The sequence below is a fragment of the Stigmatopora argus genome, chromosome 23 (assembly GCF_051989625.1).
Source record: "Stigmatopora argus isolate UIUO_Sarg chromosome 23, RoL_Sarg_1.0, whole genome shotgun sequence".
In the NCBI taxonomy this organism is placed as follows: Eukaryota; Metazoa; Chordata; class Actinopteri; order Syngnathiformes; family Syngnathidae; genus Stigmatopora; species Stigmatopora argus.
The window spans coordinates 7,208,117-7,233,253 of NC_135409.1; the positions used below are offsets into that span (position 1 = coordinate 7,208,117).

Genomic DNA, 25,137 nt, shown 5'->3' on the forward strand with positions numbered 1-25,137 from the left:
GTGGTCTGTGACATTACCTATCAGTCATTTACGACGTACGCCCCGACATGTCGTCCCGGACACTTGAACACTTATTCACTCGTTGCCTCGTGACTCTAATGACTCCCCGTTTGACAGCCAGGTGGACAAACGACCCGTGACTGACCTCGGCGACCCTCAGGGGGTTCGCGACGTTAGAGAGGTTAAACGCCACGCGTCGGACCACCACTCAGAACAATGAGGCGGCGGCGAGGAACAGGTGATGTGAAACCGCATGGGGTCATTTCCAAGTGGGTCGTTCGTCGTACGGACGGCGATGGTACGTTTCTAAAAAAAAAATCGTCATTACAGTGGTACCTCGAGATACGAGATTAATGCGTTCCGGGACTGAGCTCGTATGTCGATTTTCTCGTAACTCAAACGAACGTTTCGCATTGAAATGAACGAAAAACGAATTATTTTATTCCAACCCTCTGAAAAAAACACCAAAAACAGGATATTGGATTGTAAAAAAAATTTTTTATTTGTTCTAATTTGCCATCTATTAACAAAGTAACACATAACTAGTGGTTTAATATTACTAAAATGTGTTTAATAGTACTAAAATTGTACGGATTTTGAAGGGGGGAGAGAGAGCAAGACAGACAGAGAGAGGGGGGGGAGTTTTTGCACGGCAACACGCTCGTAACATAACAAACAAATTTAAATGATCTTGGATTACAATGCAGACACTCAAAAATAAATTTAATCAAACCTTACACTAAACTTAATTCTAATTTAGTTTGACATTTTGATACCTTTCTTCTCCTGGGTTGGCTCTATTTGCCCCGCCTCCACACTGACTTTCAGTCAATATCGAGTTTGTATTCCCTTCAAAATATTCCCAAAATGATGCACACAACTGTCCTCACTATAGGATAACGCACGACCACTTGCCAACGAGAAGTAGTATATTCGCCATTCGCACTGACTAACGAGAAAAAAGAAAAAAAAACACTCTAAAAAAATGCAATGCTCCGCCCAGGATGCTCGTATGTCGGGCCACTCGTATGTCGAGGTACCACTGTACCATGGCAACCGCTTCGATCTGCGGATAGAGGCGGGGCAGCCGCCACGTTCGGCTTAGGCCGCCGCGGATCGACTGTAAAGTTGCAGGGAAAAAAACGGCATTCTCGTCGCATCCGTGCATTAAAATGGTCCAATTTAAAAGTCCATCTTTATGTGACTCGGTGATCATGCGATGCATAAATTCCGATTGGTAGTCATAAGGTCATTTGTGAGATGATTGCGAATAAAGCAAGAAGTCCCCGTGAATATCGATGAATGCGGGCAGCAGAGAATAACTCACAAAATGATCTTTTCATCACATTGCCATGCCTTTTGTCTTCGTAATTGTGTGTTGGCAAGCAACAGGACTCAGCAACTATGTTGTTTTGAGCTTATCGCAAGTATAATTGCTCTAAGTGCTTTTGTTGCCATTCTAGTCGTTCAGCCAGTATTTCAGGATCACGACAAAAAAAATGGTCGCTGGTGAAATGAAACACGACTGTAATTAGGGCGCTTTTTTTTCTGCCTTGCGATGGTATGCCAAGATGGCATCCGGTGCTGAAGGTTTATTTGAAAGATTAAAAAAAAGGCCCCTAAGCCAAGATCAGTAGTTTTAGAGTCAGGCAGCTTTTTTGGGCGGGTTGGCATTTGTCATCAAGAGGTCCCTTGCAAAGATTGGCGGCCAGCGTCGAGCCTGAAGAAAAAAAAAAGGCAATTGATGATTGGACAGAGCAAAAAAATAAAAGATACTGTTAAACATTGGAATAAATTAACCGCCTCTTCGCATTATCCAACTAATCAGCCTCGTCTCCCATTGGATCAAAATAGATTGTTATTTAATCGCCGCTTCACTTCAATGGTCGTGATTTTTATGCTTGGCTCTCCACCAATTAAAAAAAAAAAAGGATGGCGAGGGTTTTCAGTTGGATTTGAAAATATCGCTTGGAAAATGCACCTTAGAAAGGTAATATTGTCACTTGTCTTTTGTTGAAGCCTTCTCTGGTTTTCTATACAGTGTTACCTTGACATACGAGTGGCCCGACATACGAGCAATTCGAGATACGAGTAAAATTTCGGGCAAATATTTATCTAGAGATACGAGACAAATTTCGATATAAAATAAAATTCAAACATTTTTTCTAATCCAATATCCTGTTTTTGGTGTTTTTTCAGAGGGTTGGAACAAATTAATTTGTTTTTAGGTCATTTCTATGGGAAACGTTCGTTTGAGTTATGAGAAAATCGACATACGAGCTCAGTCCCGGAACAAATTAAACTCGTATCTCGATGTACCACTGAATTATGTCTTATTCAATTCCAAACAATCTGTTCTGGAGATTTGGACTCAAGCCTGAATGTGCGAGTTTGTTCTGTCTTTCGGCCAGTTATCACTCCCCTATTTCTGACAAAATCTATGGCATATATTCTTTTACTAACCCAAATTTAACAGTGAGCTAAACTTTAAAAGGTGGAAGCCAAGCCAAGCCTCTCTGTTAAACATTTTCTTGTCGTTATATGGCGTACACAATTTGAAACGATACAAAAAAAAACCATGTAAAATACGGGAAAAACGTATAAGTTAACAGGTATGCATACAGGACACAATGGCGACCCGCAGAAATGAATTCATCAGTTTTTGGTCGATTTTGGCATGCGCAGTTGAATTCTTGCAACAACAAAAAATGAGCACAGAGCAATTGCACCACTGGCACCCGAGCCAAAGGACAATTTTTCTTTCAGCAGCATGGCTAAATGTTGATCCCAGGTAAACAACAGTGTGGGAACAGGGCGGCCCACCTGTTTCTCCCTGCTGATCTTCGAGGCTGTCGTTTACAAATGGATAACAGGTGCCTTTGCTTGTATTTGCCTCTGTGGCTTGGCACGCTGCCACAGGCCAAGTAAATAGAGCAAAGCTGCATTATTTGATGAATTAAAGAGCGACAACTCAATAAAAAGAATGGGACAAAGGCAAAGCTTTGTCGCCACCTGCGTGTAGGGGACATAAAATGCTTGGTTTTTCATCGGACCTTTAGTTTAAGCGTTCCTCTATCTTTCTGTTTAAAATGTTACACTGTACAGTGGTACCTCGAGGTATGAGCTTAATTCGGTCCGGACTGAGCTCGTATGTCGATTTTCTCGTAACTCGAACGAACGTTTCCCATTGAAATGAACTAAAAACTAATTAATTCGTTCCAACCCTCTGAAAAAACACCAAAAACAGGATAATGGATTGGAAAAACATTTTGATTTGTTCTAATTCGCCATTTATTAACAAAGTAACACATGACTAGTGGTTTAATATGACTAAAATGTGTTTAATAGGACTAAAATTATACGGATTTCAAAGGCGGGAGAGAGAGAGAAACGGACAGAGAGAGGGGAGGGGGCTTTTTTCATGGCAACGCTGTCGTAACATAACATAAACAAATTGAAATGAACTTGCATTACGATGCAGACACTCAAAAAATAAGTTTAATCAAACCTAACACTAGACTTAATTTTAATTTTGTTTGACATTTTGATACCTTTCTTCTCCTGGGTTGGCTCTATTGGCCCCGCCTCCACCCTGACTTTCAGATGCAACCTATCGAGGGTTGTTTACGTTTGTCTTAACTTCAAAATATTCCCAAAATGATGCACACAATTGTCCTCACAATAGGATAACGCACGACCACTTGCCAACGAGAAGTAATATATACTCCTTGTATTAGCGATGGCTCCGCCATTCGCGCTGAGTGACGGGAAAAAACACTGAAAAAAAATGCAGCGCTCCGCCCAGTGCTCGTAGATATCTGTTATACACGAAAGCGATGCGGCAAAAAAGACAGTGCGCTAAAATCCTAAACAGCCTCTCATGTCTTGGCCACCTGGCTTTCTCGTATCTCGAAATTTGTCTCGTATCTCGAGATAATTATTTGCTGGAAATTTTACTCGTATCTCGAATTGCTCGTATGTCGGGATGCTCGTATGTCGAGGTACCACTGTACATGAAAATGAATCTTTTCATTTCATTGACACGGAGCTCTTTTGCCGTGTCAAAACTCGTGTGTGACTTTGTACGATATCCGTTGCAGCTGATAGCCGCAGGTAGCCTATTGGCAAGGATTGCACAAAAAGCCAAAAGGAATGAGGAGCTCTCACAAAACACGTCGGAAACATTCTTGTCTTGCTTCGTCGGTTCTGTGGCGCCATTTGCGTCTGATGAAGGAAACTTCTATTATCCTATTATCGGGCGTGCGTGGAACTAACGCGATGGCTAGCGCGCGTTCTCCGTGAGCCGAGTTTCACCGAAGGGGTGCGGCGTGAGGCGGGCTTTTTTTTCTTTGAAAATGATCTGCAGGAAATTCTCTTTCTTGTGAACAAGGCCTCATTAATTGCCTTTGCCACGTCTGAAATGAACTATAGCGAATGCTTTAAGTCGACGACGCCCCGACTCATTTGCATGGTAATTAATATATTTGTGTGGAAATCCCCAATGCATCCACGCGCGCTTTCGGGAGTTGCGCTAAGAACGCCGGGAAAGCGAACATGAGCGTGGAGCGGCGCCCTAATCAAAGCCACAGTGTGTGCCTTTTCCTGTTGCTTCAAATCTGCCAAGCGCAGTCTGACGCCCATAAAAAGAGCATTTGTCGAACAGGAAGCAACTCCTTAACCAGTGGGCATTGTCTTTTAGTAATGTGACTCCATGTTGCTAAAGAAAACACGAATGACCTGATAATGGGGTTTCGATATGAATGGCGACAGGAGCACTCTTGGATTCATTTAATGCTACAGGCACTATGTACATTGCGCATACTGTGGTACCTCGAGATAAGAGCTTAATTCGTTCCGGGACTGAGCTTGTATGTCGATTTTCTCGGAACTCAAACGAAAGTTTCCCATTGAAATGAACTAAAAACAAATTAATTTGTTCCAACCCTCTGAAAAAACACCAAAAACAGGATATTGGATTGGAATTTATTTTTTATTTGTTCTAATTTGCCATCTATTAACAAAGTAACACATAACTAGTGGTTAAATATTACTAAAATGTGTTTAGTAGAACTAAAATTAGACGGATTTTGTGGAGGGTAGAGGGGGGGGGGGTATTTTTGCATGGCAACGCGGGGTAAAATAACATAAACAAATTTAAACGAACTTGGATTACAATGCAGACACACTCAAAATACGTTTAATCAAACCTAACACTAAACTTAATTCAAATTTAGTTTGACATTTTGATACCTTTCTTCTCCCAGGTTGGCTCTTTTTGCCCCGCCGCCACACTGACTTTCAGTCAATATCGAGGGTTTTTTCAGTTTGTATTTCCTTCAAAATTTTCCAAAAGAAATGCACAGAAATGTCCTCACAATAGGATAACGCACGACCACTTGCCAACGAGAAGTAGTATATACTCCTCTCGTATTAGCGAACAAGCTCCGCCATTCACATTGACTAATGGGAAAAAACACTGAAAAAATGCAACACTCCGCCCAGTGCTCGCAGATACATTACAAAGAGGGAGTTGCGACCAGAGACCTAACACGAGGGAGTTGCGGGGATAGAGCCAGTGGCCATGATGTTCTTATGAGCAGCATTTCACGTCCGCTATCTGCTCGTATATCAAAATTTGTCTCTTTTCTCAAGACAAATATCTGCTCAAAATTGTACTCATATCTCAAATTGCTTGTATGTCGGGGCACTCTTATTTCGAGGTACCACTGTACCTGGAAAAGCAGAAGATGCCGCTTTGTGTGTGGCCAGATTAAAGCCGAGCAAGCATTGAAAATGTCAGATTTGAGATGCTTGGCATGTGGAGAGCTGAGGCGATTCACACCGGTTTTGCTATTTCTTGCACAATAGGATAATAAGAACCCTCCAAAGGGATACCGCCTTGGCAGAAACATGCCGTTTTGTATCATTAATGACTACATGAATATGATACATGTCGACATGCTTTTCCTTTGTACCCCTCGCACACCATTGGTTGTAGTCCCTATGCTTGCTTGTGAATGGTCAAGAAGACTGATCAACAAGGTAGGAATTATTTACTGTGCTGAATACTTCCTGCGAATATGGCGCATGATGTTTTATCGACTCTAATCTCTAAAGAATGTGTTTGTCTGACTTCTCAAAACATCTCCTGAAAGTTTCACTTGAAATCCTCCGGATCCCCATTGTTAAAGCACCGTTCCGACTCCACGGATATATTTGTCAAATCTATTTGAACTTGCGCGCAGGCCAGATCGTTATTGCAGCGCGTTGGCGCGCAACACGCGGAGTCAACAGAGCTGCTAGCGCCATGTCGATTCATGATGCCGGAGAATAATGTGATGTTTTCTCCTTGCTACTTTTCAAAGATCTTCGAACATTTGACAGGAACTGTGGTCGCCGGAGAAGATAAATGTCTTTGTGCTATGCATGCATTTTAAGCTTTGTTTTGTCTGGCAACTTTGTGGAGAAGCAAAGCTCGGCTTGGCTTCCACCTTTTAAAGTTTACCTCAATGCTAAATTCGGCTACTAAAAGAGTATATGCCTTAGATTTTGTAAGAAATAGCGGAGTGATTATAACTGTTCGAAAGACAGCTCTAAAAGCTAGAAATCAATCCACCTGGCGGATGCACAGAATAAACTCGCACATTCAGGCTTGAGTCCAAATCTCCAGAACAAACAATGTTTGGAATTGAAAAAGATGTAATACAGTGGTACTTTGAGATACGAGCTTAATTTGTTCTGGGACTGAGCTCGTATGTCGATTTTCTCGTAACTCGAACTAACATTTCCCATTGTAATGAACTAAAAACAATTTAATTTGTTCCAACCCTCTGAAAAATCACCCAAAATAGGATATTGGATTAGAAAAAATGTTTGAATTGTTCTAATTTGCCATCTATTAACAAAGTAACACATAACTAGTGGTTTCATATTACTAAAATGTGTTTAATAGTACTAAAATTATACGGATTTCGAAGGGGGAGAAAGAGAGACGACAGAGAGAGGGGGGAGACAAGAGGGGGAATTTTTGCACGGCAACGCGCTTGTAAAATAACAAACAAATATAAATGAACTTGGATTACGATGCAGACACTCAAAAATAAGTTTAATCGAACCTAACACTAAACTTAATTCTAATTTTGTTTGACATTTTGATACGTTTCTTCTCCCGGGTTGGCTCTATTGGGGCCCCACCTCCACTCAGACTTTCAGTCAATATCGAGGGTTGTTTTAGTTTGTATTCCCTTCAAAATATTCCCAAAATGATGCACACAAATGTCCTCACAATAGGATAACGTACGATCACTTGCCAACGAAAAGTAGTATATACGCCATTCACCCTGACTAACGGGAAGAAAAAAAAAACACTGAAAAAATGCAACGCTCCGCCCAGTGCTCGCAGAGACATTACAAAGAGGGAGTTGCGACCAGAGAGACATTACACAAGGGAGTTGCGGGGAGGGAGACAGTGTCCATGATGTTCTTATGAGCAGCATCTCGCGTCCGCTGTCTGCTCGTATATCAAAATTTGTCTTGTATCTCAAGATAAATACTGTAATCTGATTTATTAGAATTTGCATTTAATCTTTGTTGTGTAAATGGACATTATCTGCGAAGCATCTGTTCAATTGTTTTCAAAGCCTTTTCTTCTCAATTCTTGCAGGTTCAAAGCAAATTGAGGTGATGGCAATTTAGTTCTACACGTAACATACAGTCTTGAAGCCACGTGGAATCCGCTGCTCAAGGTAAGACATTCAATTGTCATGTTTTTTAGTTGATGTGTCACGGTTTGATGAGAAAACTTGATATTTGACATTGAACAATACTGTAGCCTATTTTAAAACAGACTTTTCCTATTGCGTGAGGCCAGCGTAAATGATGTTCTTTTATGCGCGCCTACTTAACATTCGAAGACGGCGTTGTCCAAGCGCTTGCCGACCTTTTTACATGAGCCTCACACTGACACGTGCTTCTCCGTAAACACGGAATCTGCAAACAAATACCGTGGTCCCAAATATAGCTTCCAGATGCTGATAAACAAGATACGATCCAATAGTGACAATCTAGCAAAAGACAAAGGTAGTGACAGGTAAACAATTCGGAGGTTTATATCAAGGTCGTAATTCTATCGATGGGCGTAATAAATGGTTGGCATGGGGGCAACTTGATGAAGTTGTTCTTTTTTAGGCAGTAAAAACCCACGAGCCGCTTTCTTTCCAATGAGTCCTCGCGGAGAATTTGAAAGTGGCCAAACGGAGCAATTACGCAGATTTACCGGATTACAAGGAAAAGCATATTCTTGAATTTGATGAGTGTGCTTTTATAGTGTGTTTTAAAAGATGCCCAATTAGGAGCTCATTACTGAATGGCGGCGAAACGGGATAACTGTCCGTTAATTAATTGTTCACCCGTTGGAAATGATAGTGGTTGAAGTTCAATTGGTGTTGATATGAAATAGATCATTCTCCATTGCCTTCTTGTTGTTGTTGCTGTCCCAGGTTCTGAATTTGGTGCTGTCCATGGTGCTCAAATGCAGTGTGTGAGATTTGATTCTCTAGTATTTCTTTTTTGCACGGCAATACGCTGTCGTAACATAACATAAACACATTGAAATGAACTTGGATTACGATGCAGACACACTCAAAAATAAGTTTAATCTAACCTTACACTAAACTTGATTCTAATTTTGTTTTACATTTTTATACCTTTCTTCTTCCGGGTTGGCTCTTTTTGCCCCGCCTCCACCCTGAGTTTCAGATGTAACCTATCAATGGTAGTTTGCTTTTGTATTTCCTTCAAAATATTCTGAAAATGATGCACACAAATGTCCTCACGACCACTTGCCAACAAGTAGTACGTATATATAACTCTCGTATTAACGATCGCCTCGGCATTCGCACTGACTAACGGGGGGAAAAAAACACTGAAAAAATGCAACGCTCCGCCCAGTGCTCGCAGAGACATTACAAAGAGGGAGTTGCGACCAGAGACATTACACGATAGAGTTGCGGGGAGAGAGACAGTGGCCATGATGTTCTTATGAGCAGCCTGAGTATGCTCGTATATCAAAATGTGTCTCGTATCTCAAGATAAATATTTGAAATATAAAAAAATGCCTGACGTAATTTTGATTATCTGAAGTGAACATTTCACTTTGGACTCCATTGATGGTGCGCACTTCTCTCGGTTCCTCCCTCTACTCTCTCTCTCTCTCTTCCTCTCTCTCACGCTCGCTCTTTTTACTCTCATGCGTTTGCCACCTTCCACCATGATCTACTTCCCAGCCGGCTCCCCCCATGCCGCTCCTCCGAGCACTCCCGCTTGAACACGGAACTGAATAGAAAAAAAACAGCCTATCATTTTCAACTATCTCCCTTTCGTTTTCCCAGTGCGCGAGAGGCTTAAAAAAAAAATCATCCGGCATCACAGGTGAAGAAGGATCTTTTACGATGCTGCGGTACAGATGATTGAACACTGGGAGCATCCACTCAGTGCAATCAGCCTCTTGGTTGAAAAATTGAGATTCAGAGCACTTTTTGGAGAGGCGGTCAAGTCCAAGTCAAGGAAATAAATTCAAGGAACAGCGTGGAAGGATGTAATGTTTTCTTTTGCGCACCGGTAATCGCACCAGCGCAGGAGCAGATCAACCTTTTTTCCTCTTTCCTCCCACTCTAGTCGGACATTTTTGATTCTCAAGAGGAAATAACGCATGGAGAAATGAGCTTGATCAGAGCCTTATTTGGATTGTGAGCCAATTGTATTTCAATTTAAACCCCCTCCCCTTAAGTGCACCCCCTGGTGCTCACGTCGCTCCTTTGGGTGCTTTTTCATGGCATCGCTGACCCGCTCGGACACGCGTAAAGACGGCAGTCGCTGGCCCAGGATGTCGTCAACTTTCTGGGCTTTTGTGCTTCTCACCGCGCTCTTGGTTCTCTATTGCGGTAAGTGCTGGTGCGCGCCGGGTGGTCCCACACGGACGGGTACGTTTGGGGGGGCGTGGGGGGTCGAATAATACTGAGGAACATTAGGAAAGGGTTTTCTTTTTTCATGCCGATTTGACAATTTGCATATCATTAGACACACTGTGAAAACATGTCTATTGCTGTCAATGGCTGTTTTGTGTTACTTGCTAACTACCACAGCACATACTGTGTGGATTCTTCTACATCAAGGGTGTCAGACTCGGGTTGGTTTGCGGGCCGCTTTAACGTCAACTTGATTTCACGTGGGCCGGACCATTTTAGATATAATATTTAGATTTTTTTATATAAATGGATTAAAGGCCCTGAATATTCCGTTTTTTTATAGATCTAAAACAATGTTTATTTTAGCTTTTTTAATATATTTTTAGATTTTACAAAATGATTTTTGAACTAAAAAAAGAATAAATTGATTAAAAAATTAAAATAAAATTATTGATTTAAAAGGGGGGAAATCAGGAAATTTAATATATATATATATATATATATATATATGGAACGACTTAATTTGTTTTTAGTTCATTTCAATAGGAAACACTCCTTTGAGTTACAAGAAAATCAACATACGAGCTCAGTCCCGGAACGAATTAAGCTCGTATCTCGAGGTACCACTCTATATCTAATTTCTCCAGTGCTCTTACACTCACCTAAGATTAAACAAATATAATATTGGAAATAAATCTGGATCTTTCTTTACTTTCGTGGGCCTGACAAAACATGTGCCGGGTCAGATCTTGGCCCCCGGGCCTCAAGTTTGACACCCAGGCTGTCAGTAAATGACTTCAGACGAGCGGATACGTCAACCTCTACAATTTAGCTGCGTAAACTGATTGTCGACTCGTTTATTACAACCTATCTTGGGCACACACGTTCTTTTATTCACTCAAAAACACACACACACACACACACACACACACAACCTGAGGTCTATCCTGCTGTCACAGACCCACTGAGGTCAGACAGTCATGTGTCAGTCATCCTCTTATCATGGCTAAACAGGGGCCCCATCAAAGTCCTGATGAACAGCAAGTCCATTCGACCTTATTAGGCAAATGTATTCACTCACACGCACACACGGCCGCACAGGGACTGTTTGTATTTGTTGTGAAGCCCTCTTCTTTGCCACGTGTCACATGTAAAGAGAAATCCAGCTGGCAGTCGCCACGAGGGGGAAAAATCATTTAGCATTAGCTACTCAGTCAATGATTCCGATAATCATCATGTCTGTATTAAGTCATGTCATTCATTATACACTATATTTTACATCACTGTAGGATGCCTTCATGTGGAAAATATTTGGATTGTTCATGTTATTTCATGACAGACGACCACCAGAGGCATTGGCAATGCGAGGCAATGATTTAAAGAGACGGACAATGTTTTTGTGATGTCGATCTCAATACTAGTTTAATAAATTGGGGTCTGGAGAAATGGAATTTTCTGATGTGATTTTTGCACGGCAACACACTAGTAACATAAACAAATGTAAGTGAACTTGGATTACGATGCAGATATACTCAACAATAAGTTTAATCGAACCTAACACTAAACTTCATTCTAATTTTGTTTGATATTTTGATACCTTTCTTCTCCCCAGTTGGCTCTTTTTGCCCCGCCTCCAAACTAACTTTCAGATGCAACCTATCGAGGGTTGTCTGAGTTTGTATTCCCTTCAAAATATTCCCAAAATGATGCACACAAATGTCCTCACAATAGGATAACGCATGACCACTTGCCAACAAGAAGTAGTATATACTACCTCGTATTAGCGAACATGCTCCGCCATTCCCACTGACTAACAGGTAAAAAACAAAAAACACTGAAAAAATGTAACGCTCCGCCCAGTGCTCGCAGAGACATTACAAAGAGGGAGTTGCGGGGAGAAAGACAGTGTCCAGGATGTTCTTATGAGCAGCATCTCGCGTCTGCTGTCTGCTCGTCTATCAAAATTAATCTTGTATCTCAAGATAAATATCTGCCCGAAATCTATAAAAACAGACTATTTAGGGCTTTTAATCCAGTTCTTTTAATCCAATTTAAAAAATAATAATCTAAATATTAGGTCTAAAATGGCCCGGCCCACATGAAATAGCATTGACGTTAATGTGGCCTGCGAACCAACCCGAGTTTGACACCCTTTGTTTAGATTGATGCAAAAGGGGAAGGAGTAGTCCTTTATTCCGGATCTTCTCAAATCCGGAAGCCCCTCACGGCTTTTCTCCTTGAAAGATAAGCATAAGATGGAGGTCCCTTTTTAATCATGCCTGCCGACTCTGGCGGAATCGATGGGAAGGCTAGGTTTATAAAAGTGTGAGGTTTCATTTCCAAGCGGGAGCCTTTCTTCTCGGGCGCCGCCTTTGGCCTTGTCGATTGATCTCCTGCTTTAGGCCAATCAATTGGGGCTGTTTGTTTCAGTCAGCGAGTCTCCGCCTCCCTCGGCGGACCCCGACGACCTCGTACCCGGCCGGCACCGCCTTGTTGTTAGTCTTCGCTGCTTTCTATCGTGCTTTCGCGACATCTCAGCTGTTTGCTGATCTGCAACCATGAAGCCTTCGGTAGGCTTTAGGGGGGGAAAGCAACCGTTTGTGTGGGTTGAAATGAAACAGATTTTTCGGATTATTTTGTTGCCGTTCCCGAGTGTTTCCTCGTTTCATCTTCCCGGTCCGGCTTGTTCTTACTTTGGCTTCCAATCAATTCAATTGGAGCTTTTGAAGACTTTTTACTTTTAGCTTCAACTTTCTTCTCGTCCCTTTGTATTTCCTTTGCCCTTGTGCAATTTCTTCGTCCTCACACAAACACTGAAGGTCTGAGCTGACGACTGCATGCTATTGACTGAGGTCTCTGCTCTCTCAGCATTTGCTCCCTGCCCCCACCACCACTTTCCGGCTTTTTAGCTCTCCCACTACACGGCACTCACATAACCGTGGCGCATTCAACATTTTTTTTTGGGAGACTTTACTGATTAGGCTACTTGAGTAGGGACATTTTGCACGGTAACGCACTCGTAACATAACATAAACAAGTTTAAATGAACTTGGATTACGATGCAGACACACTCAAAAATAAATTTAATCTAACCTTACACTAAACTTAATTCTAATTTTGTTTTAAATTTTGATACCTTTCTTCTCCCGGCCGGGTTGGCTCTATTTGCCCCGCCTCCAACCTGACGTTCAGATGCAACCTTGATGTTTGCTTTTGTATTCCCTTCAAAATATTCCCAAAATGATGCACACAAATGTCCTCACAATAGGATAACGCACAACCACTTGCCAACGAAAAGTAGTATATACTCCTCTCGTATTAGCGAACAAGCTCTGCCATTCGCATTGACTAACGGGGAAAAAAACACAGGAAAAAATGCAACGCTCCGCCCAGTGCTCGCAGAGACATTACAAAGAGGGAGTTGCGACAGGAGACATTACACGAGGGAGTTGCAGGGAGAGAGACAGTGGCCATGGTGTTCTCATGAGCAGCCTCTCGCGTCCGCTGTCTGCTCGTATATCAAAATTTATCTCTTATCTCAAGATAAATATTTGCCCAAAATTATACTCTTATCTCAAATTGCTCGTATATTGGGGCACTCGTATGTCGAGGTACCACTGTGTATATATATAGTCCCCAACCTGTTTGCATTGATGCAGGTAGTTGTTCTTGTGCAGTATTTTTTTTTTTTTTGGGGGGCATCAGGGGCAGTGTTGGGGTTTATGTTGCGGTGCCAAAGTGGCGGATAGCGGGAGCTCTTGGATTAAGGCTCACACTCGCATGGTGCCTGTCACCTAGAATCAACATTCAACTTTACACGTCCCCCCCACTCTGGCCCTCCAGAGGGGATGAGGAAGAAGGGATGCGGCAGCATGCTATCCTTTGATTAGGAGAAGAATGTCTCGGCCGCCTGGGAAAATGAGGGCATTTAAAAGGGGATGAGCTACAGGAACGGGGGATAGAAAGAGGGCTAGTGAAGACTAAGAAAGGAGAACCCCTGCTGCGGGGGAAGAGGACGACACGGGGGTAGAGAGCAGAGAGCAGTGCTAGAAAGAAGAGAATCGGTGTGAAACACTGGCAAGATAAATGGCAGCTGCTCAACAATTTAACTGCTTGAGCTGTAAGAGGCCGTTTGAAACTCTAATCACACAAGAACGCTTCACTAGCTGCTGATTACATTCTTTAAAAAAAAAATGAAAAAACAATCTGACTCTAGCTCCCTCTATTGGCTGCCCTTTTTTAAAATTATTTTATTTTTTTAAATGTATCATTCTTCTTTATTCATGAGGCTGTCTTGTGCTCAGGCTCCACGAACTAATCGGTATGCTAATCTTAGCTGTCGGGTTAGTCGCACTTTTACATGCTGGCGGTTCTCACGAGGATGCACTTCCTGCTGTGCGAAAACCTGCGGCAATTGCTGATGCATCGGGGTCCTTTAAATGCTTTCTTGTGAGTCTGCACGAGATGACATAGAAGGCACGCTAAGGGGCAAACGTCACACCTGCCTCACCCGCGCACTAAAATCCTAAACTTAACTTTTTGCAGCTTTGGGACATTTTTTTTATTGAGTCGGCCTAGTTTATACTTTCTGTCAACTGGGAAACATCATTAGCAAGGTACCTATTTACAAAGAGAGAAGCTAATAAATGGGTGCACAGTGGTACCTCGAGATACGAGCTTAATACGTTGTCGATTTTCTCGTAACTCAAACGAACGTTTCCCATAGAAATGAATTAAAAACAAATTCATTCATTCCAACCCTCTGAAAAAAACACAAAAAACAGGATATTGGATTAGAGAAACATTTTTATTTGTTCTAATTCGCCATCTTTTAACAAAGTAACATAACTAGTGGTTTAATACTACTAAAATGTGTTTAATAGTACTAAAATTATACAGATTTCGAAGGGGGGCTTTTTGCATGGCAACACGCTGGTAAAATAACAAACAAATTTAAATGAACTTGGATTACGATGCAGACACACTCAAAAATAAGTTTAATCTAACCTAACACTAAACTTTTGTTTGACATTTTGATACCTTTCTTCTCCCGGGTTGGCTCTATTTGCCCCGCCTCCACACTGCCTTTCAGTCCATATCGAGGGTTGTTTCAGTTTGTATTCCCTTCAAAATATTCCGAAAATGATGCACACAAATCTCCTCACAATAGGATAACGCAAGACCACTTGCCAACGAGAAGTAGCATATATAACTCGTATTAGCGATCGCCTCGCAATGATTAACGGGAACAAAAAAAAAGACTGAAAAAATGCAATGCTCTGCCCAGTACTCGCAGAGACATTACAAAGAGGGAGTTGCGACCAGAGAGACATTACACGAGTTTGTTGCGGGGAGAGAGATGTTCTTATGAGCAGCATCTCGCGTCCGCTGTCTGCTCGTATATCAAAATTAGTCTCGTATCTCAAGATAAGTAGTATCTGCCCAAAATTTTACTCGTATCTCGAATTGCTCGTATGTCGGGCCACTTGTATGTCGAGGTACCACTGTACATCCATTTGATTTAATTGGTTAATATCCCTCCCTAATGTTGCCTTGTGCTTCCATCTCTTTTGTGTGTAAAAATTTGGACTATAAGTCGCCCCTATTGAATCGCTTGGCCAAAATATGGCTTCATACGTTCTCTGCGTATTCTGCAGTTATCTTGCTTGTTTGTGTTTGTGTGTTTGGTAAAGCCACAGACTAGTCTAGACGAGTCCTAATAATTGACTCATGTTACCATTGCCTCAGCAAAGCTTATATATTTGCCTCAGACAAAACACAGCCTTTCAAGCTGATTCACCAGCCAGTCACAAAAAAAAGAACACGACTGGGCTGACCTCACTTGTAGGTGAATACGTGCACATATTTGAATATGTTATCCTATTTCCAGCATAGCCCGGAGCCTTCTTCTATGCTGGGAGGGTGGTGGAAAGAGGAGCTGCTGTCAGGGAGTAGCATAGCAGCCCCATCCATGGCCTGGGGAGGTAAATTCATAAAAGCAAGTCAACTTGTTAAGTCTTCTTGAAAGAAAGGAAAACGCCACATTACGACCCCGGGAAATTGGGCCAAAGCACGAATACATATTTGAAGAGCTTTTTAGACGACGCTGTTGCAAAATTTAAAGCCAGCGATAAGCATTTGTAGGAGCCGCCAGCGGAGGGAGGGTCCTATGCGCCTTTATCGCTTAACGAGCGCCGCACATACGAAAAGGCTCAACTTTTGGAAGTCAAATAAGACATATTACCATTTTTTGCAAGATGAAATATGGAATGTTAAGCAGGCGTGGGATGGCTGGATTACGCGAGTGTCCAAAGCAGGAGGCCCGCGATGATCCTCCAGTCGGCGGCTGGCGGGACGCCGGTCTCGGCCGTGGCGCGCCGGGCTATTCGTCATCCCATCAGCTTTAAAATGTGTCAAGGTCAGCACACTTTGAGGCAATTACTTCGCGCCAGGGCTCACTCACTTATGGCTGACGCCAACAGCTCGCGACGTCGTTCGGGGAACATCTTTGCCGCTAAAAAGTACTTTCATCCTAATAATAATGAACTGCAGTTTAAGTTTGATGGGGAGCCACTAATTGGCTTGTATTTTTTGGTGGTGTTTTTGACATTTTCATTGGCAATGCAGAGGTCAAGTGGAATTATTTCGAAAGTTGACAGTTAACAATGAATCACTGAGTGCTGGCCTTTTACCTGACAAGACCAAAATATGTCATACAGTGGTACCTCGACATACGAGCAATTCGAGATACAAGTAAAATTTCGGGCAAATATTTATCTTGAGATACGAGACAAATTTTGATATATGAGCAGACAGCGGACGTGAGATGCTGCTCATAACTCCCTCGTGTAATGTCTCTGGTCGCAACTCCCTCTTTGTAATGTCTCTGCGAGCACTCTCTCTCTGTCCGTCTCTATCTCTCTCCCCCCCTTCGAAATCTGTATAACTTTAGTACTATTAAACACGTTTTAGTACTATTAAACCACTAGTTATTTGTTACTTTGTCAATAGATGGTGAATTAGAACAAATAAAACTTTTTTTTCCAATCCAATATCCGGTATTTGGTGTTTTTTGCAGAGGGTTGGAACAAATTCATCTGTTTTGAGTTCATTTCAATGGGAAACGTTCGTTTGAGTTACGAGAAAATCGACATACCAGCTCAGTCCCGGAACGAACTAAGCTCGTATTTCGAGGTACCACTGTATTTCAAAACGGTGTCATACGTGAGGAGCATCTGACAATCGATGCTAACGTTTGTTAGGCTGACTTCTCTTTTCTCGGTTTCCATGGTTACCATCTTGGTTTCCCCAGCCTCGTCTGCAGCACAGGAGCTGTTGTTTCACAGCAGGGTCCCTCACATCAGTCGACTTACTTATTTAGTTGAGTTTCAAAATCTGCTTCCCTCCCTTTGTCATGCTGAAAAGCCTCCACGTTTCGCACTTCCTTGCTCGTAAGACCCCTCGTGTTTACTATCCGACTGCTGCACCGTCTAATAGCATGTTAATATGTGTTGACATTTACTTTATGACATGAATGGCTTAAGTAGTTTTTAGTTTGCCTTTCCACTGACTACATGGCTAATTGCACCGTAAATGTTGACGGTCCCATTAGGAATTAATGTGCTGTTGATGTGACTCGCTAAACAATATTGGCTAATACTGATGGTTAAGTTGGGTTCTTGTTACGCAAAATTACATCTAGCCTGCTTAGCTTTTTATTATTATATAAGACGAAAGTAAATTTCCTTCACCAACTCGACTTTTTTAACTCTCTTGCTTCCCGTTTAAACTATTAATACGGGCAATTAAAGATTCACGGGGGTGTCCGTGAACCGTTGTTTTTTTTGCAATTCATGTCTGAGCCTGCCTAACCCTGCAGTGAGGCTCGCTTCTGACCCCCGCTGACCCCATGTGGCTAATAGTGGTTAGCAGAAATCCCAAAAGCTTTGGAGTGATTGTTTTACTTTTTTGCTTTGAAACTAGTTCGTAAAGATGAGCTAGGGTTGTGCTTAATTGGGCCAGAATTTAGTCTGGCGCGGCTTCCCTCTCAAGAGGATTCTCGGATGCACACTTGTGCATGTTTTGCCTTGGGCCAATAAGCTCATCCAGGGAGAGATACCGAAGCTAACCCTCCTTCTCCCCACCGCCACCTCCTCCCACCTCCTTTCCTTTATTACTACAAAAAGCAATTGCTTGGAAGAAAATGCCAGAATGGTGCTTTGAATTCCTGGAGGGGCCCATCACGGAGACACGGCCCACGGAGCTGAGACAGCTAACATCTGGAGCAAAGACACGGTGGTGGGAGAGGATAGGGGGTGTAGAGCGAGGGAAGGAAGAGAGTGGAGAGCGGGATGAGCGACAGAGGAGCCTGCGAAATGGCGAGCGCGAGACAGACGGAGCCAGAGGTCGACAAGGGAGCCTTAGGAAAAGACGCCGATGGAGGGGGGGGATTGAAACTATGTGACAAAAGAGAGACAGCAGTGGAAGACAACTACAACGACATCGAGACGCTTCAACAATTGACAGCCGGCCGGGAAATATTCAACTATCACGACCAAGCAGTCGGCAGACGGAACAACCCGGAGGCTCTCTCAAGTGAACGCAAATATTACATTAGAAGAGACAGAAGCTATTTGTCACAACGGGAATGCTGAGGAGTAGTTGAGGTGGGCCCTCAAAGTACCTGCGGGAGCATGGAAAGGGACAGGAACAGGCTGAATACGCTGGTCAGGAGGGCCAGCTCTGTTCTGGGCTGTCCTTTGGACTCTGTGGAGGAAGTGAGAGAGCGGAGGATGCTGACCAGGATGATGTCCATCATGGACAGCACCTCCCACCCCCTGCATGAGTGTGTGCAGTCCCTCCGAAGCTCTTTCAGCAATAGACTGCGGCACCCTCATTGCAGGAAGGAGCGCTTCCGCAGATCCTTCCTCCCATCAGCTGTCAGGCTCTTTAACAAAACAAATGGCTGAGTGTTAATACCTACCGTATGCATGCATGTACATGTATGTGTATACATGTATATATAAGCTTATATATGTGTGTATGGGTACTCGGACGTTTGGTCGCCGGACGTTTGGTCGCCGGACGTTTGGTCGCCCGGACGTTTGGTCGCCTGGATGTTTGGTCGCCCGGACGTTTGGTCGCCGGATGTTTGACAATATGAGAGTTTACTGTTGAAAACAGCTCTCAAACTTATATTCATGAGAGAGTTTATTATCTTAATATCTACTCTTGAAACTTGCTCTCAAAATTATATTCACCCGGGCGACCAAACGTCCGGGCGACCAAACATCCGGGCGACCAAATGTCCGGCGACCAAACGGCCAGTCACGATGTGTATGTATCTATCTATTTATGTCTAAGATGCCTTTCCCATTTCTGCATCCGCACTCTCTTGCTACTGTGACAACGAAATTTCCCGAATACGGGATGAATAAAGTTATCCAATCCAATCCAAATCTCCATGGACCAAATGTTGCTGGCGTACGCAAAATCCTGCTGAAGTTGACTGTCTTCAATCTGTTAGCCCTCTGGAGATCACATACTTAAGTTATCGGGGGTTCCACGGTGGTCCTCAACCCTAACCGTGGAACCCCGCCCAGCTCGGCGTCCCGCTGAAGCGCCGTGCTGACAGCCGGGATTCAATGTTAATGTGTCTGCCAGGCAAATCTGCAGGACATTTATGGCCTCGTTGACAGCTGCACTCTCCGTGCACCCCAATGTCATCAAGTGCGCAGCCTGTGAAGCTTGTTTAAAGGATTGCAGGCGAGTAGGGCCGACTGTCAGTCGGTCAGTCCGACGCTTTGACTGGCTGGTCACACGCCGCTTTATCCCCGCTGCTCGAGCGTCTACTCGTTTGTTCCCCACTCGTCATCAGTCCCATTGTATCGTCTCTGAATGAAGTGTTGATGAGATCGGACGAGGGTTCATTTTCATGGCACCCGTTGCACCTGAGTGCCTCGTCGGGTTCCATTTTTTTAGCTACAAAAGCCCTTTTTTCATGAAGTGCATGTGATAACAAAGAATTTCTCGCCACATTATAAAGCGACTCTAAATGTGGATGATGATTCAGATTCTTCGAGGTCATTTTACTGCTTTTGGTAGACTATTATGTATTTGGACTGTTTTTTAGATTTTGGAGGGATTTAAGTCCCTCGATAGGTTGCATCTGAAAGTCAGTGTGGAAGCGGGGCAAAAAGAGCCAACCCGGGAGAAGAAAGGTATCAAAATGTCAACCAAATTAGAATTAAGTTTAGTGTTAGGTTCGATTAAATTTATTTTTGAGTGTCTGCACCGTAATCCAAGTTCATTTAAATTTGTTTGTTATTTTACCAGCGCGTTGCCGTGCTAAAAGCGCCCCCCTTCGAAATCTGTATAATTTTAGTACTATTAAACACATTTTAGTAATATTAAACCACTAGTTATGTGTTACTTTGTTAATAGATGGCGAATTGGAACAAATACAACATTTTTTCCAATCCAATATCCTGTTTTTGGTGTTTTTTCAGAGGATTGGAACGAATTAATTTGTTTTTAGTTCATTTCAATGGGAAACGTTCGTTGGAGTTACGAGAAAATCGACATACGAGCTCAGTCTCGGAACAAATTAAGCTCATATCTTGAGGTACCACTGTAAATATGTTCTGCGTGGCATTTGTTAATGTACTTTTGTCTGTTTTGCGATGCAAAGAGACCAGCATTATCAGAATGCATTAAAGTTTTTGCAATACATGTATTTACATTATTTGTAAAAAGCAAGAAAACTAACAACCGTTCTACTATTGGATTCAGCACTTGTGGATTCCCAGTCTTGCTACTAATTGCCGTACGTCTTTGAACCTGCCAACCGACCAGGTTAGACCTGAGATTAGTCAGTGTTGACTCTGTTTGAACTGACCAAAGAAGGGTTCAATAGCATTTGGAAGGGAGAAAAGGCTTGTTAGTGGTATTTGTTTCCCCTCTGCCTTCCATTCTCGGGATGTGAGAATGATATGGAAATTGCAACCCGCTTGGCCCCATTTATCTCACCGCCGGCGTTGTTCCAACAGCCGTAGTGGGATGCAGAAACAATGAACTGATTTGCTGCCGCTGCTGTAGTCAGGAGTAAAAGGGGAGACAGTTAAAGATTTGATGTGAGACCTTGGAAGAAGGGAGGATATTGAAGGTGCAATGTGGAAAACAAGCAGCTTGACTGTCTGGCGCCAATCAAATCTAACTATTGAGATGACTCAAATAGGGTACCAAAGGGGAATACAGTGAAAATGGTCATCTTGCTAGCACAATTGCTCCAGTTTGCTCTTGTTTTGATGCGAAATGTGGAGCAGGGATTCTCCTGCTAAGGCACATGTGTCAAAGTGGCGGCCCAGGGGCCAAATCTGGCCCTCCGCATCATTTTGTGTGGCCCGAGAAAGTAAATCACGAGTGCCGACTTTCTGTTTTAGGATGAAATTAAAATGAAGAGTATAGATGTATATTAAATTTCCTGATTTTCCCTCTTAATTCAATAATAGTAATTTTTTTATATATTTTTTTCTGTTTTTAGTTCAAAAATTATTTTGTAAAATCTAAAAATATATATAAAAAAGCTAAAATAAACATTGTTTTAGATCTATAAAAAAACTGAATATTCAGGGCGTGAAATCAAGTTGACGTTAAAGCGGCCCGCGAACCAACCCGAGTCTGACACCCTTTACCTCTCAGCCCCTTTACACAATATCTACTACTCTCTGGCCTCTGCTCACGTGCCTTCCCTCCCGAGGCTTTGGCACTGATAAAGCCTCCCATTGTTACAATGACAGCAGAACATGCGAGTTGCGCCTGCTTCTCAAGGCTTGAAGAGCTCATTACGACGTCTCAACGGGGACCCAATTCTCAACACCTGGCACGGGACAACCTTCTATCAAATGGCTTCTATTCTCAATTTGGTATCGGCCTCGATTGCTCTGCGTCACCCATAAATTCACAAATGCCTCACTGCTTGGATAGAGATCCGTTGATTTAGCGGCAAAAATAGGCCGGAATTTACCCATCAAATAAACACTGCAGGCATTTCAATGATACGCAGGCTTGTAAGGAGGAAAGTACAATTTTGATTTAGCTCAACTCTTTCACTGTCATTGACAGTTATACACATCGACAAAGCTGCCAAATACAACGAATCTTCCGCAGTTTACAAGGCCAGTTTTTACGAAATGCCTTTTTAAACAGGCTCCCTCTTGAACAATGGAGTCAGCAAACGTGTCTTCTGCACCAATTCCAATCGAAATTCAAATATCTTTGCTCTTTTGCTTGTTTAAAACATGTGTCAGACTGCAGTAGAATGCACATAAGTCAAGGTTAAGAGGTCTATAGTCGCGAGTACTAATATACAGTGGTACCTCGAGATACGAGCTTAATTCGTTCCGGGACTGAGCTCGTATAACGATTTGAAATGAACTAAAAACAAATTAATTCGTTCCAACTCTCTGAAAAAACAACAAAAACAGGATATTGGATTGGAAAACCATGTTTTATTTGTTCTAATTTGCCATCTATTAACAAAGTAACATAACTAGTGGTTTAATATTACTAAAATGTGTTTAATAGTACTAAAATTATACGGATTTCGAAGGGAGAGAGGGGGGGGGCTTTTTGCACGGCAACGCGCTGGTAAAATAACAAACAAAATTCAATGAACTTGAATTCCGATGCAGACACACTCAAAAATAAGTTTAATCGAACCTAGCACTAGACTTAATTTTAATTTTGTTTGACATTTTGATACCTTACTTCTCCCGGGTTGGCTCTATTTGCCCCGCCTCCACACTGACTTTCAGTCAGTAAAGAGGGAGTTGCGACCAGAGACATTACAAGAGAGAGTTACGGGGAGAGAGGCAGTGGCCATGATGTTCTTATGACCAGCATCTCGCGTCCATTGTCTGCTTGTATATCAAAATGTGTCTCGTATCTCAAGATAGATATTTGCGCGAAATTTGACTCGTATCTCAAATCGCTCGTATGTCAGGCCACTCGTATGTTGAGGTACCACTATAAACTAAAATGATGACAATGTACCATACATTGTGCACTAAGAATTCTAATTCCACAGAGGAAATGCAACTCGACACCCTGCAGTGAATCAATAGATGCTTTATTCTCAATTAGCCTACCTAATTAAAGCGCAAGGCTATCTTTTGTGATAACTGTCATAAACATCTCAACAAATGTAAAATGTCGACAGAATAAATAAACATGACTTGAGGGATAGTTGTTAGGTGGATCAATCCCGCACACTCACACCGGTGTAATTACCTAATTAGTCAATGCCCGCAGAGGCCACTGGGAAGTAGACATTCTTAAAGCTTCTGGCGAGGGAATGAATTGAGGCGCCATTTCCTGTCGGGTCGGCGCCGTACAACTTTAATCACAGCTGTAATCGTTTTATACGATGAAAAGTTCCATCAATTGGCCTTTACTTTCCTGAGTGTGTTCCAAATATTTTAACTGCCTTTACTGACACATTGCACCACGTTAAGAATCCAGTCTAAACTATTAAGTTTTTCTTGCGCAGATATAGTATATATTGGATTTCAACAATCGCACGGGAGACATTTTGAATACATTCGATCCGCTTGTACTTAACCAGGGTCATAAAATTGATTAGATCACAAACTCATGCAAACAGATGCATATTTTTTATATACATTCCCTTCCATCTTTTGCTATGAAGGCACTTCCACTCTAAAGTAGCCTTGCTTCTGTTAATGGAGAATCCAATCCGATTTATTGCCCTACTTTAAATGTATGGTAAAAATGTGCATTAAGAAGATGATATCTTGCTCTATACCTGAAGACTTTAATTAAATGGCCACTCTTAATACATCAAAAAATTTTACAGTATGTTCATCATGACAGTTGGGCGCTGACTTACCGTATTTTCACGACTATATGGCGCAACGCATTTTAAGCCGCAATATCAGTAACAAGTGCTATTTCTGTATTTGACACACACAAAGGACGCACCGATTTTAAAGACGCAGCCAGGCATGGCAAAACATACACCAGCTTAAACATACAGACACACGCTGAAGACACGTTTTTAAAAAGGCAACGGAAGCAAAACTGAGTTCGGTTGTACTTTATTTAGCCATTTTACAATGTACTCACGTCATCATCACCCACAAATCCATCAACGTTCTCATTTACTGTGTCCGAATTGAACAATTGTCCAAATGAGTCATCGAAAACGCTGAGTTTTATACGTTCGTCCAGGCGGCCACAATCCATTCGCAAATAGTAGCTAGCTAGTAGCTAGCGTAACTAGCCCGACGCTGCTTTCCATGCTTCGTAAAGCTGTGTTGATGTCGATGTCCAGGCCACAATCCATTCGCAAATAGTAGCTAGCTAGCACCAAATTATAGTGTGCTCGCCGTCATACTGGGTGTATTGACAAAAGAACTATATATCCCAGCAGTCACTGCGCAGTACTTTTTCTACGGGGAAAATAGTAGAGTCAGGGGCTGCTTGCCGTAGTTGTGAGAGCTGTAGAGGACTGATTTATTTTATTTTATCGTGATAACAATTTTAGTATTGGTCCATATATAAAACCCACTGGATTATAAGGCGCCCTATCTATTTTGGAGAAAATTTAAGACTTAAGTGCGCCTTATAGTAGTGAAAATACGGTAACTTCCTCCACACCCCCTTGGAGTGAGAAACTTCATATTTTCCCCTTAAATGTAAATGTAAATTTGCGCTTGTTTTAGCCTCTGTGGAAAGCCGCGACCTTTGCGTGAGGGCAGGCGACAGATTGCTTCTTTCGCGGAAGTCTGGCGGCTCTCGCAGGTCAACAAGTCACTCAACAACTCTTAGTAACGCGTTCGCTATGCAAAGTGCGGTTCAACTCCCTGGCGGGCATGTAAAATTTAGGCGCAATTTGAGTTGCGCAGCCTTTAAATAAGCCATGGATCGGCTTTTTCCCCTCCTCCTTTCATCGGGGGAAAGCACACAAACTCGGCGATGATTCAGGCAGAATTGAATGCTCACTCTATTTTCTACTCTTCCTGAACTCCCCTGAAGCCTCTTTATTGAAAAGACGCCGTAAAGAGGAAAGCTGGAAAGGGACCGGCGCTGTCACCAAAAAAAAATGGACAGTGGAGCTCGAGGGTGAAGTTGCGTACTTACTGTAAGCCAG

The 25,137-nt window shown here is 42.5% G+C and overlaps 1 protein-coding gene across 1 annotated transcript in view; it reads left to right on the forward strand.

Annotated features, from left to right (window-relative positions):
- Positions 1 to 9,266: 9,266 nt before the first annotated feature.
- tafa5a (TAFA chemokine like family member 5a) overlaps positions 9,267 to 25,137 on the forward strand; it is a 116,305-nt gene continuing 100,434 nt past the window's right edge. Inside the window, exon 1 of the mRNA XM_077593592.1 lies at positions 9,267 to 9,941. Within this exon, the coding sequence (XP_077449718.1) occupies positions 9,830 to 9,941 (112 nt within the window). The 5' untranslated portion in view covers positions 9,267 to 9,829. The remainder of the gene's footprint in view (positions 9,942 to 25,137) is intronic.